The 14,501-nt window shown below is 39.1% G+C and overlaps 1 protein-coding gene across 1 annotated transcript in view; it reads left to right on the plus strand.

Moving 5' to 3' along the window:
- LOC309637614 (chloride intracellular channel protein 5-like) overlaps positions 1–14,501 on the plus strand; it is a 53,575-nt gene that overhangs the window by 12,480 nt on the left and 26,594 nt on the right. The window contains exons 2-4 of the mRNA XM_082412512.1: positions 7,205–7,313; positions 8,236–8,299; positions 12,901–13,098. Coding sequence (XP_082268638.1) covers positions 13,093–13,098 — 6 coding nt within the window. The 5' untranslated portion in view covers positions 7,205–7,313; positions 8,236–8,299; positions 12,901–13,092. The remainder of the gene's footprint in view (positions 1–7,204; positions 7,314–8,235; positions 8,300–12,900; positions 13,099–14,501) is intronic.

Consider the following 14,501-nt stretch of genomic DNA (forward strand, 5'->3'; position numbering starts at 1 on the left):
GGCATCTCCGGAGAGCTAAAAACAGGACCTAAGCACCATCGTTTCCAAGAAAAGAAAGCTAGTGGCATTTTGTCAGAGTGGCAGAAGAGAGGGCTCAGCCCTGTTTTTGATGGTCTTATGAATTTTAAATGACCACAGGAAAGCAGTGGAGACTTTTCTTGAGATACAAATCTCTCTATCCTTTAAGAAAGCTCCATAAACAAAATACTATCAAAATGACCACTATTCTGCCAGTCATGCTAATGAGGAAATGTACACTTAAAATTTTTTCCCTTCCCTCTCCTCATGAGGGAAGCCCAGAGAATGCCAGCTCAAAGGCCAAATTATCCATACATGCATCCATAATTAAATGCATGGGCAAGAGCATACATCTGCAATTTTTTAATTGAAATGTAGTTGATTTACAGTGTTGTGTTAGTTCCAGGTGTACAGCATGTGATTTATATATATATATATATTTTTTCAGATTCTTTTCCCTTATAGGTTATTACAAGATATTGAATATAGTTCCCTGTGCTATACAGTAGGTCCTTGTTGTTTATCTATTTTATATATAGGAGTGTGTATCTGTTAATCCCCAGCTCCTAATTTGTCCCTCCCCTCCCCTCCCCTTTCCCCTTTGGTAACCTTAAGTTAGTTTTCTACGCCTGTGAATCTGTTTCTGTTTTGTAAATAAGTTCATTTGTATCAATTTTTTAGATTGCACATATAAGTGATATCATATAATTGTCTTTGTCTGACTTACTTCACTTAGTATGATAATCTCTAGGTCCATCCATGTTGCTGCAGATGACATTATTTCATTCTTTTTATGGCTGAGTAATATTCCATTGTGTATATATTCCACATCTTTTTTATCCATTCACCTGTTGACAGACACTTAAGTTGCTTCCAGGTCTTGGCTGCTGTAAATATATCTACAATTTTTAAACTGATTTTACTATAGAACTAACTTCATGGTTTTCCTGAGTTTTAGATGTTCACGGTCTTTGTATAAATAAATAAATAAATACACACACACACACACACACACACACACACACACACGTACACACATAAAGTAAGGTGTTCTAGAAATGTAGAAAAAAAGAGTACAATTCTTCCACAATCCCACTGCCCAAAGATAACTGCTCGTGACAGTTTTGTGTGTGTGTGTTTTTGAAAAGTATGTTTTCTTTTGCATACATTAAAATTTTTTTCCTGCGTTGATACATCAGAAAGACCAATAGCAAGATGATAGCTGTACGGTTTTTACCCTTTCAATGCATAGTGATAATGGAGCAAAGCCTCTGTTCTGCTTTCCAGAAAGTCCTGCTTCTGAGGGAGGTTGCCTCATTCACTCTCTCTCTCTTTTTTTTTTTTTTGGGCCACGCGGCATGTGGGATCTTAGTTTCCTGACCAGGGATCGAACCCGCATCCCCTGCGTTGGAAGCACGGAGTCCTAACCACTGGACCACCAGGGAAGTCCTATTCACTCTCTCTTATTCACAGCGGGGGGCTGCCCTGCAGTTGAAGGGGATTATTCCACATTGTCCGGGAGGGAGAACTTGGAGAACTAGGTCTGGTCGTTTTTCTGCCCCTCCTACTTGCTACAGGTCAGACATCCTGAAGGCCAAGAAGAGTTTTGACATTTGGACAAAACCCTAACTCTGGAGGAGTGTCTGCACATTTAGTCCAGTGGAGTTTATTGCGTTCTTCCTGGAGTTTAGTGTTCCAATTTGATTGTTACTGGCCTGACTTTTTAGCCATTTTCTGTCCCTTTCTGTAATAAGAGAAACTCTGAAACCTGTAAATTCCGTGAAGTTTCTAACCGTCTGTGGAACACCTGCTGTGTGCCCTCTCCACCCCTACCCCCAGGCAGCCAGTGCTAGTTCCCCACACCTGATCCCCAGGCTCTGGAAGCGTCTCAGGGCCAGCTCTGCACTGGCTCCAGGCCCTGCTCAGCAAACAAAGGACAATTAGCACATTGTTCTCAATCGAGTTCACAGTGTAAAACCTGCTGGGCCAGGCGCAAGCTCCCTCCGCCCTCCTCCTCGGGTACTTGGACTTTCTAATTGACTGGTGCTGACTCCTGTCTGGGGACCAAAGGAGGACAGAGGGCGGGAAGCAAGGTGATCCCTCGGTGCAGGGATCACCTTCCCTCCCTCAGCCAGGCTGGGAGCAGCTTTCATGTCCACAATCCTGGCAACGGCCATGGTTCCTCCCAGCCTCCCATAGACAGAATAACTGTAATCAATGCTAATATAATTATATTTTTTTCTTTTTTACCATAATGACTCCTCCCACACAACTTTTGAAATAGCAAATATAAATTTTTTTCCAAATATATATTTTGGCATCTGCCCTAAACGCGTGCTGAGCCCACCTTTAAGGTAATCCAGCTATGCTGATCAGATATACACACATCAGAATTTGGGACACTGGTAGCGTTCTCCTAGATGTCAGTTTCCATAGGATTAAACTAATTTCTGCCACTGAGATCTTATTAATTCTGGGAATCTAAAGCTGAAGTTTGTTCTGTTTTAATGAGAACTCATCAACCTATATCGCACTTTGATATGTATCTCTAAGAGTTGGAAGAAAAAGATGCCCACAAAACTTAAAAACCTTTACCCAAAACAGCATTTTTTAAGTAAAATTTTATCTTCTTTGCAGTCCCTTTGAAAACTTTTTAACTTTGAAAATTTAAGGTCTAGTTATGTGACACATATTAAACTCACCAGGAGAGCATTAAAAAAGTACAGGGGAGGGAACTCCCTGACGGTCCAGTGGTTAAGACTCCAAGCTTCCACTGCAGGGGGCACAGATTTGATCTCCGGTCAGGGAACTAAGATCCTGCAAGCTGCATGGCGTGGCCAAAAAAATAAATAAACAAATAAAAATAAAAAGTACAGATGCCCAGGCCTCTCTCCTACCCGCCCTCCCATGTGGTTTCAACTGTCCTAGGGGGGCCAGCATCACCCTGGCTTTAAAAGCTCCCCAGGTGATTCTAGTAGTAAGCCAGCTTTGGGGATCAGTGTTCCACTCAGTAAGAAGAGGCGCCTACATCCCATTGGTTAATCCAGCAATGAATGACATCGCTGATATCTACCTGAAATCAATTAACAAAGAAGGTTGCCATTTCAAATTAACCCAGGAGAAAGACTATGGATTAAATGAACAAAAAGTACTAAAGAGTTAGATTTATACATAGAATTGCAGACATTTCTAAGTTAACTATGTCAACATATGTTAAATTTTAACCACCAAGACATTTCATTAGGGTATTTGTGAATCATGTATGGCCTGGAATGATGAACAGGTCTCAGATTTTCTCTCTCCTGTTCTCCCAGCCACTCTGGTTGCCACTGGCAGCTTCAGTCCATGTTGGTCTGTGTTCTTCAGGAGGCTTAGATCCTCTGTAAGTAACTGAAGGTCCCACGTCGACCAGTATTTCTAGACCTTTGCCATGTCGCTCTCCATCTGTCCGAGTGCACACCTGATTTTTTTCTCTCTGCACAGGTGGTGAGCTGCACAGTGCTGTCAGGGCCTCTTCAAACAGATGTTAGAGGCATCAGCCCTGAGCTGGGATCAGGGGTACAGATATAAGCAGAAGTGTCTCCTCACTGTTGTAGGTTGTTTTCTTTTAAACATTTTATTTTGAGAATTTTCAAGCATTCAGAAAACTTAAAAAACACCCATATGCCCACCATCTAGATTCTGCAGTATAGTTGTACCTTCAACAATGTGGCTTTGAACTGCGTGGGTCCACATATATACAGGCTTTTTTCAAGAAATAGTACTACAGTACTACACAATCTGCAGTTGATGGAACCCATGAATGTGGAACCATGGATACAGTTATAAAGGAAGTTATAATCAGATTTTTGACTGCACGGAAGGTTGGCACCCCTAACCCTGACATTGTTCAAGAATCAACTGTAAACACATTCTGTACTTACTTTACGCATGTATCTAGCCATCTGTTCATCCATCAATTCATCTTATTGTTTGATGCATTTCAATGTCCGTTGTCATTGTTATCAGTACACTTCACTTAGAAACATTTCAGCAGCAGCATATCAATAATGGTAGTACAGAATTTGTTTAGAGTTATTCTTTTTAAATAAAATTTACAAAGACTAAAATGTACAAATCTAAAGCATACTGTTCTGAGTTTTGACAAATACATACACCTGTGTAATTCAAAGTCCTGTCAAAACACACGACGTTTCATTCCCCTGGGCAAGTACCTTTATAACCCTTCCTGTCTACCCCTGTCCCCAGGCAACCACTGTTTGACTTTTTAAAAAGTTATAGATTTGTTTTACCCTCTGTAACATCACATAAAAGGAATAAAATCATATAATAAGTACTCTTTTGTGTCTGGTTGTTTCCCTAACATGATGCATTTGAAATTTACCCATGTTGTTGTGTGTATCAGCACTTCATACCTTTTTATTAGGAGTCTTTGGCCCAACATTGACCAAGAAAGCCTCAAGACAGCCCTGGCAGCAGGTTGGAGCCAGGCAAGGCCACAGCAGTCCTCTCTCATGGATCACTCAGTGACAGAAGTCAGTGGCCATGTCATTAGGACACTCATGCAGCTCCATGGAGAGCACCATGTGGGAAGGAACTGAGACCTCCTGCCAACAGCCAGATGAGTGAGCCATCTTGGAAGCAAGTTCTGCAGCCCCAGGCAAGCCTTCCGATGACTGCAGCTCTACCTTACATAATTGCAACCTCACGGGAGAACCCAAGCCAGTATTCCATGGTGTTGAAATAGTAGCCAGCATTGCACAGTACAGATATACCACAGTTTATTTATCCACTTACCAGTTAATGGACACCGGGAGTATTTTCAGTTTTTGGCTGTTGTGAATAAAGCTGTTTTGAACATTCTTGTACAGGTCTTTTTGTGGACGTGTGTGTTCATTTCTCTTTGGCAAATATCTAAGAGAGGAACTACTAGATATAGGGTAAGTATATGATAATTTTGTAAAAAAAGAAAAAAAAAAAAGACAGCCAGATCTTTACTTAAAGTAGGTACGCTATTTTAAATCCCCATTTTATGAGAATCCAGGCACTCTAGACGTCCGTACCAACAACTGATGTTGCCATAGTGGTGGTTGTGTAGTGCTATCTCATTGTCTTTGCATTTGCTTTCTAACTTTTAATTTTCTAGTACATGTGAGTTAACACCTGCCATGTGCAAAACATTGTGCAAGTGCCTTGCTGCTCAAAGCGTGGCCCATGAACCTGTAGTATTAATATTCTCTGGGAAATGCAGAGTCTCAGGCCCCACCCCAGGCCTACTGAATCAGAATCAGTATTTCAGCAAGATCCCCATAGAGTTCTTATGCACATTCAAGCTTAAGAAGCATGGCATTAGGGGATGTAAAGATAAGTAAGGTATGGCTATTGTCCTCAAGAAGTGGTGCAGGATAAAAAAGGTGTTGGGGAGGGAAATAAGGCGAGGCTATTTTAATAGGTAGAATATGATGCTTGTGCCATCAGACATGAAAACAAAGTCTGGAGAGATGGGAGAGGGCTTCATGGGAAGGCATCACCTATCTGGATCATAAGCAATAGATAGGAAAGAGGGAGGAAGACACGTAACCTTAGCTGCATTGTAGGTTACTTACCCTGCTAAAAAGCAAGAGTTAGATTGAGAGGTGGTGGTAGGAGAGAGAGAAAGCAACCTTTGGACTAGAGTGACAGTCCAAATAAGAGAGAAAGATGGAAAATGCAGTGACCTCATGTTCCCCAATCCTGTACGCTGTACACATAGAAGATTGTGTAGATAGATAGATAATGTTCATTCATTCAAGGAGACTCCTTAGCTTTTAGTTTGAGACCTCAGGATGTAGAACTAATAAGACAGACACTATGTGCCATAATTATTAGTACTGAAGAAAATCATGCAGATTCTCTTCAGTGACAGTAAAGAAACTGCACACATCAAGACCCAGGACACCAAAAGTGCCACAAAATGTTGGTATGGAAATTGGGTACAAATGTAATTTTATGTGTATATAGACAAATGTGTATACACATACACAAAATGAAACCATTCGAATTTTGGTGTGGACAATCCAGAATTTAGACAGTTATCACTACTTTTTTTTCTATTCGATTTGAACATTATCAGTGTTAGGAGCTAAGACTTGGGGTAAAATGTTATGAATGCTTAGTTACTTAGATAATAAAATGAACCAGAGCAGGAGTAAAACACATTCAAAGGGAGTTTGTAGATTGACTCTAGGAAAATTTCTCTGAAATTGTTTCCTCGGGTGTAAAATAGAAAAACGAATTGCCCTATAGGGTTGTTGTGAAGATCAAATGGTCCTCATGAGCTCCTTTCTTCTTTATTTTAAAATTTAATACATGTTAAATGAACTGTAAGGAATTTTTTAAAGGGAGGGAATTGAGCTCTAATAGGACATATATAGATAAAATATTTTAAACATATGTTTTGAATTTGAGGCACCTTATCCTCAAAGCAAAATAATAGGGAAATGGGAAAAAAGCCCTTAGACCAGGGAATCTGTAAACTTGCAATATTTACCTAGCTTTTTAGACTGGAAGAAGGAAACAGCTCATGAGGTGGTGCCAGGTCCGCACTGAGAGCGGGTAATAGTGCCCCCTAGTGGACTATGAATGAAAGAAAACAGTTTTCCAAATCCTGAGGGTTTCTCAACTTGATCCTTCTTGCATATTGTGTTTGCCTTTGGTAAAAACATGTTCATTGTTATTGCATAATCTATCATTCTGGTTCAGTTATAGACATCTGATATTTTCCCTTACTCTACAGAGATACTTTGCAGAGCATACATTTTAAACTTTTAATGATCACAGCAATCTTGAGCTATGGATGAAGTTCAGTGGCAGCTGTTAGGGGACCTGGGCCCTAATCTTAGTGTTATAAACATGCACCAGAAAAGCAACCTGAGCCATGGCTTTCAAATCTATAAAACGGATTTGGTAATACTTGCCTTACTGCGTTCTTGGCCACATCATGCAAAATACTGTCTGTAAATGTCTTTTAAGTTTGCAGTTACTACAAAGTGCAAAATATAATTATGATTTAGAGGAGGTATCAGGGTTATGGAAAGAAAATAACTCCAAAAATACATGATAGTAAATACGATTCAGAGTAGAACTAAGTTCCATTAACATACTAACATGTCAGGATGTTACTTATACATATTTTTTTCCCCTCCAGAATCTCTTCATTCTGAGCTCTCAAACCAATGCAGCTTAGCTGTGGGAGAAGGATTGGAAACTAACACTGAACACGCCTGTCTAATCTATCAGGCTCTGAGGCTTCACACGTATCTTTTTCATTTAGACTTTCCACCAACACTTTGAGGAAGGAGTTATTTACATTTTTACAAATAAGGAAACCAAGCCTCAGAAAAGGTAAGTGGCAGAGTCCACATTTGCACCCAGGTCTGTTTGGCACCAAAGTTTCCCTTACCCCATGTTGCATGTTGCTAAAACATTCCCCCTTCATCTTCATAATTTTTATAAACAAGAAACACTTCAATTAACCTCAAGTTGTTTTTTCTCACCCCACAATGCCATAATTTCCCATCTCTGCTCCCCAGGTCTGCCCACTCTGCACCCAAATAAACTAAAACCAAAAGAGAATTTAAACGTGTGTAGATAAATTGAGTATGTTATCTGCAGATAGGGATATTTAAAGGAAAATCATAGGCAGTCTTGAAATCCCTTGCAAAGCATTCAGTGAGGCCTGCCCTGCTGTGAATATCACCCAATGTTACTGTAGAGTCACCATGTCACAGCCTGGGAAGTGCACGGAGGCAAGAAGAAGGAAAGAGTGTCCCATGTTATTGTCCCGTTAGTTGGGCCAACCCCTTACTTAAACAAAATCCTTTGCCTTTTAAAAAGTCTTTTGGCTAGACAGTAAAGAAAAATATCTTTGAATCTTCTACACTGACAAATTACATCAGCTAATATTTGAGTTGACTGTCTGAAAAATACTGGTCTTATATAAATATGCTTAAATTCCATGTATATACACTGTATAATGTCAATTTTTTTAGAAGCAGAATACAAAGACAACTATGATTCCAATTGAAAATATAAACATACAGGTAGAAAAGGAGTAAGAGAAAATTAACATAAGTACCTTTGGGTAGTGGAATTACAGATGATTCTTATCATCTTTTTTTTTTATAATAAGCATGAATGACATAATGGAAAGAAGTCTCGTTAATATAAAGAACACAGACATCTTTGATGCCACAGCAAGAACCTAAGAAGCTGAAAATGACCGCTGTGTACTTATTTCTCAGTAAGTGTGTTTCTTGTGGAGTAACTTAAGGGCAGTGTCCTTGGGCAATACTGTTTAGAAAATGTAAAACCAAAGTATGAAAGGACAGCTTACTCGGGCATTTGTACCCAAGCCAGTGGAATTATTCCTCAAGTTTCATTTTCAAAGCCCACAGCTCTTTCTCCATCTTTTCTGGATGGCTCAGAGTAGCAATTTACATTATATTTGTTATACAGTCTGCTCTGTATCTGTTATACAGATACAGAATCCAAGGATGCAGAAGGCGACTATACTCCATTTTACATAAGGGACTTGAGCATCCGTGGATTTTGGTAACCCCAGGGGGTCCTGGAACCAATACCCTCAGATACCGAGGGATGACTATCTAGAGAAGTACACAATGTACAGAGTGATGACTCAGAGCATTACTGAGATAGATTGCCTTTGGTTTTATAATACAGAATCAAACTTCCCGGATGTCTTTGGAGAAAAAAAAAAAAATCCCCAAACGGTAAAACCTTAAAACCTCTCAAACCACAAAGTAAAATCTCCAAAGATGGGGAAATGTACTGGAAGAAAGTGGAGTGAGAGAGCTCAGTGGAGTCAAGTTGTCTATGGCGGAAAGAAGGCACATTCCCTTTAGGCAGAATGATGGAGATAAAAAAAAAATAGCCCAGTAATACTCCATTAAGTTACTAAGTAAACTTGATATTTCCTCAAGTTCCTTCAACACTGATGCAGCACGCCTTTATCCTTGTCTGCAAAAGCCCAGCTAAAGGGATGCCCATCTCTCCTTTCCTCTCTTCTCAACGGACTATCTGGGCATCTAGGTCTTTGGACATCTGCAAATTCATCTGCTTCAAGTTGCTTTTTTCCTGTACTAAAGGTTCTAGAGAAGTGATAGAAGGTTCTAGAGAAGTGATAGCTACTAAGGGGTCAGACTTTGGTCATGTTGGAGACAGCAGAGGGAGGAAGTGGAGTGAGAAAACTAGACCCAGTTTGAATAAAGAGGAAGGGCAAGGGGACAGATGGGAGATATCCCTGAGGGTGGGACCCTGTGGTTGAGTGTGTAGTCCCAGCCTGGGTAAGTCGACAGTGCCAGGGGCAGGGAGAGGATGAAGCAAGAGTTTCCCTGCCTGAGGGCTTAAGGGTATATAGTTCATCCAATTTTAAAAATGATGTCATTTTTCCATGTTCAATTTTTTAAATCAAATTAGTTAAATAACCTTGTCCCTTTCATTTATGTTAAATTGTTTGAGTGAAGAGCATCCCATCTGTCTCATCCTCCCAATGTTTAATATTACCCTTTTCCTATTTTCTGTATTCATTTCCTCTAAGTAATAAAACATCATAAATAACTTCTACTCAGGCTTCTAGGACCTTTAGGACTTTTCCCAGATTGTATAAAGTAGACAGCACCGAGGTGAACCAACTAATGTAATGACGAGTCAAGATATGGATGACTGTTCACAATTTGAAAAGTAAGAAAGTGCAGTAAAATTTTAAGAGATACCTATGGTGGGTATAATGGCAGAGTCAGAATTGTGAGGAATGAAATTCAAAATGTTGGAACAACTAGATGAAGGTTACGAAAATAAAGCTATGCAGTGACCAGCTGGGAATGGTGTTTGAGGGAGCTCCAAGGGGGAGAGAGTGCCAGGAGAGGTAAATGGGAGCGGGGTACATTCACAGTGACTGAAATAAATCAGCAGAACCATCTGAAGTTCTCAGGTGCCTTCTACACAGTCCCCTCCCTGTGCCCATATTGAAAAGTGGTTGCCACGTTGTGATGTGACAGTAGACCAAGTTGCTCCAGTAAGCAACACCAGCTACTGGAAATGGTTTTCTCCGAACACCTGTCTCTGTCTTGAAGCCAGCTGGAGTGTAAATGATTGTGAAATTGAACGACTTTCTGTGTTATGTGTCTGCCCATCCTTGATATCATCCTATGAACATAAACCTCAGATTTCTGATCTTGGCATTCAAGGCTATCCACAGTCTAGCCCAGTACTGCCATCTTCTCTATTTTTTCTGGAATCCACATACTCCATCCAATCTGGCTTATCTCCATCATTGTGAATTCTCGATTCTGCATCATATTTCATACCTTAATCCCCCTTCTCCACTTCATTGTCCCTGGGTCTCTTCTATCACCTAAGGTACTCACTTTCCCTGTTCCTCACCCCCAGCCTAGATGACCTCACCCTCTTCTGAAATCCTACAGCTCCTAAGATCAATCCCACTTATTTGTCACTGAACATAGTACTTCATGTTGTTAATTAACTTTTCTTGCTGGAATATTATATCTTACATTCAGTCAGATTTTAAACCCTTAAATTCATGGGCCATATCTTAACAGCCCTTTCATAACCTCAGATTAGGTATAGACCCTTAGGTATAAGGCCCTTTTATAATCTCAGATTTTATATCTTTAGATGAATCCAGAATGTTTGCTTATTCCTCAAAAAAGATAACAGAAGAATTTATATTGTTATCTAAGGAATAAAGCCTAGAGTAGTACCAATAATAATGCCAATTAAGAGCCAGCCAGGCACTGCAATAAGCTTCTAACCTACATTATTTAAGTAAATCCTTCAATAACACATACTATTATGCTCACTTTACATATGAGACAACTGTGAATAAGTAGAGAAGACAGGAAGTGAGAAATAGATCTTCTCTGAAGAGTGGAGAACGAGTTTTCACCACTAGCCACCCATTCCTTTGGGTTAGACTTTGCATTGAAATTATTACTGAGAGAGTAAGTAATTAGCTTATTGACAGTATGTGGCTCCTGAGAGAGGAAAAGTGGAGATGAGGGGAGGGGTGAGGTGGAGAGAAGAGGGCAGAAGAGCAAACTGAGTTCCTGGCATTGGAGATAAACCTGCCTTTCTTAAAATAACTCACCAGTCTTTCCCCCTCTGTAACTGTTTTCTTGCTCTTCTGAGGCCAGCCGTTTCATTTATGCTGATTTTCCTGAAGCTCGTTTGGCTAATTTCTGTATCTCAGGCTAGAGGGTCATTTTTCTTTTTTGTTTTTGGGCTGTGCACATGCGTGGCTTGTAGAATCTTAGTCCCCCAGCCAGGGGTCAAACCCATGCCCCCTGCAGTTGAAGCGTGGAGTCTTAACCACTGGACCTCCAGGGAAGTCCCTAGAGGGTCATGTTTTAAGTCACTGGTTTACTAGGTATATCAGGGCCCAGTCACTCATTCCAAGACCTGTTATAAGCTCTGGCCTCACTATCTCTTCCTGTCCTAGAAGTCTATGGTTTGATGAATTTCAAATTGGCTGGAATGAACTGATATTAAACTCAAGTGAGTACTCCTAGTGAAAGTCAAAGGCAAAGATTGTTAGACTAGATAAAAATATAACTATCTAATGCTTATATATGAGGACACACAAAAATTGAAAGTAAAAACTTGGGAAAATATATACATAAACACTAACCAAAAGAAAGCTGATATCAGAAGAAGGCAAAAAATAATGCTAGAGATAAAGAGTGACATTTTCTACTGAAAAAACAGTCCATCTACCAAGATTATATAACAGTTCTGAATCTGTGTGCATCCAATAATATAGCCTCAAAAATATATAAAGCAAAAAATGAGATAACTGAAGTAAGAATTAGACAAATCCATGATCATAAGGAAGATTTTAACTTTCCTTTTTCAATACCTAATAGAAGAAGCAGATGAAAGTCAATAGGAATATGAAATAATTGAGTAACAAAAATAAACAAACACTAATTGATTATCACCTACAGAATACTATACCTGACAATGGAGGAACACATGTTATTTTCAAATGCACATGGAATATTTCCAAAGTTGGCCATATGCTGGGCCATAAAGCAAATCTCAAAACAAATTTCAGTAGATTAAAATCATAACAACTGTATTGTCTGACCACAGTGAAATTAAGCTAAAAATCAACAAAAAATATAACTAGAAAATCTTCAACTGTTCTAAAACTGATCAATACATTTATAAATAACTCATGGATAAAGGGAAAAAATCTAAACAGAAATGGGAAGTATTTTCAACTGGATGATAAGGAAAACTTGTGAGATGCAGATAAAGCTGTACTTAGAGGAAAATTAATAGTCTTAAATGCATATATTAGAAAAGAAGAAAAGTTGAACACCAGTGATTTAAGTGTCCATCACAATTATCTTGGGATAAAAAGCAAACAGCAGCAAACAAGTGAAACCAAAAAGAGAAGAAAGGAAATAATAAAGATAAGAGCAGAAATTAATGAAATTGCAAAGAAATGCACACTAGAGACTATTAATAAAGTCAAATATTCTCAAAAGAAAAAGGAAGAAAATTTAAAAATCCCTAATAAGACTGATCAAGATAAGAAGAAAAGGCACAAATCACTTTGGGTTTTAAAAATACCCCTACTTTTAATAGGGGTATTGCCTCAGATCCTACAAACATCACATAAAAGTAATATGAGGATATTACCTTAACTGATTCCCTATGTAGACTTTGCTACCGTGAAGAGATCATGCTTATTATCTCAAGCAAATATTCAAGTCAATGTGGCAGTTATGTTTTGGGGGGTAAATTTAAAAATTGGCCTTTATGTTGCTAAACTGAATTTTTTTTTTTTTTTTTTAGTTTAGTTAGAGTGACTCAGTTCTACAATGTTTGAAAAACCCTGTGTAAACTGACCAAATTGAGTCTTTGTACATACAAAACAGAAGACTAGACATTGGTCCCACAGTTATCCAAGACAATGGGCAGGGCTGCTGTAGTCCCAGTTGGATCCTTTCTGTGGAATAGCTAATTTGTAAATTTCCTCAGTTGTACATGCAGGTAAGATCACGTTTTATGTATACTTATAGCCTGTATCTAGTAGAATGAGTAGATTTTGCCCAGTGGAGGCAACATATGTGCAAAAGCATAGGGGCAGGAAATGGCATAGTATATCCAGGGAAGAGCAATGTTTCTGCTGCAGAGTAGGATATTTGAAGGAGTGCTGAAGGAGAAGCTGGCTGGACAGATAGGCTTGGTTTCATTTGTGAAAGGTCTTGGAACACACATCTTCCTGTACCTGCTTTCATCAAAAATTTCCAAACATGGGTGTGATATAGGCAAACTTGTATTTCAGAAAGCACACAAGTTCATTCTTAGAACTTCTCAATCAAGTGAATATATGTCTTGTTTCCTTTCTTAGGTTATATGTAACAGCCATATGGAGCCCTCAAAATACTTTCAGTTGATTAACTGGTTGATAGACTCTTTCTTTTATCAGTAAACAAGCCAACTTGTTTTATACAAAGTGCTGTGGAAGACCCAGGTATTAGTTTTCTTCCTGCAGGAGTTTACAATATAGTAATGAAATAACACTTATGCACATAACACAGGAAGAAAATGGACCAGGAGTAAAAGGACTTGAATTCTAGATACATCTCCTCCATTTTAGTTGTTTATAAAAACAAATATTTAATAAGCACCTATTATGTGTCAGATATCTGTTAGACTTTAGGTATGCACTGATGAGCAAAACAGTCATGGGGTTTGTGTGTCCAATGGAGGATAAATGGACATCAAACAATCACAAAAATTTATTCAACAAATAATGTATTGAGAATCTAATATGTGCCAGGCACTGTTCTAGGTGCTTGAAACAATAATGAAAAAGCAGACAGATCTGTGCCCATACAGGATTTACATTCTAGCAGGAGAAGACAGAACACAAACTCTAGATGTACAATAAATAAGTAATGTATATATCTTATTAGAAGGTGATATGTATTATGGAAAAAGAAATAGAAAGTCAGGTAAGGGTTTTTAGTAATGAGGAGGGGGTACAGATAGGAGTTGGGATGGGTTGTCATTTTACACAAGACAGTTAGAGTGGTCTCATTGAGAAGGGATGCATAAGCAAAAACTTAGAATTTTGGAGAGTTGACTATGCGGATATCCAAGGGAAGTGTATTCCCGGCAGAGGGAACAGCCAATGTAAAGATCCTAATATGGGAGCATTTTGGAGGATTCCAGGCACAGCAACGAAGCCATATCCTCTGAAGCAGGGTAAACAAGGGGGAGAAAAGCAGATGTAGGAGAGTTTGTGTAGATTTTATAGGGCCTTGAGGGTCACTGTAAGGACTTTGGCTTTTCCTGAAAGAAATGGAGAGCAATTATAGGAGTCTGAGTAGGAAGAGAGATGATCTGATTTATGCTTTAATGGGATGACCGGTTCCATGTTACAACCT

This window comes from Balaenoptera physalus (genome assembly GCF_965194825.1).
Source record: "Balaenoptera physalus genome assembly, chromosome: 11".
NCBI classification, from domain to species: Eukaryota; Metazoa; Chordata; class Mammalia; order Artiodactyla; family Balaenopteridae; genus Balaenoptera; species Balaenoptera physalus.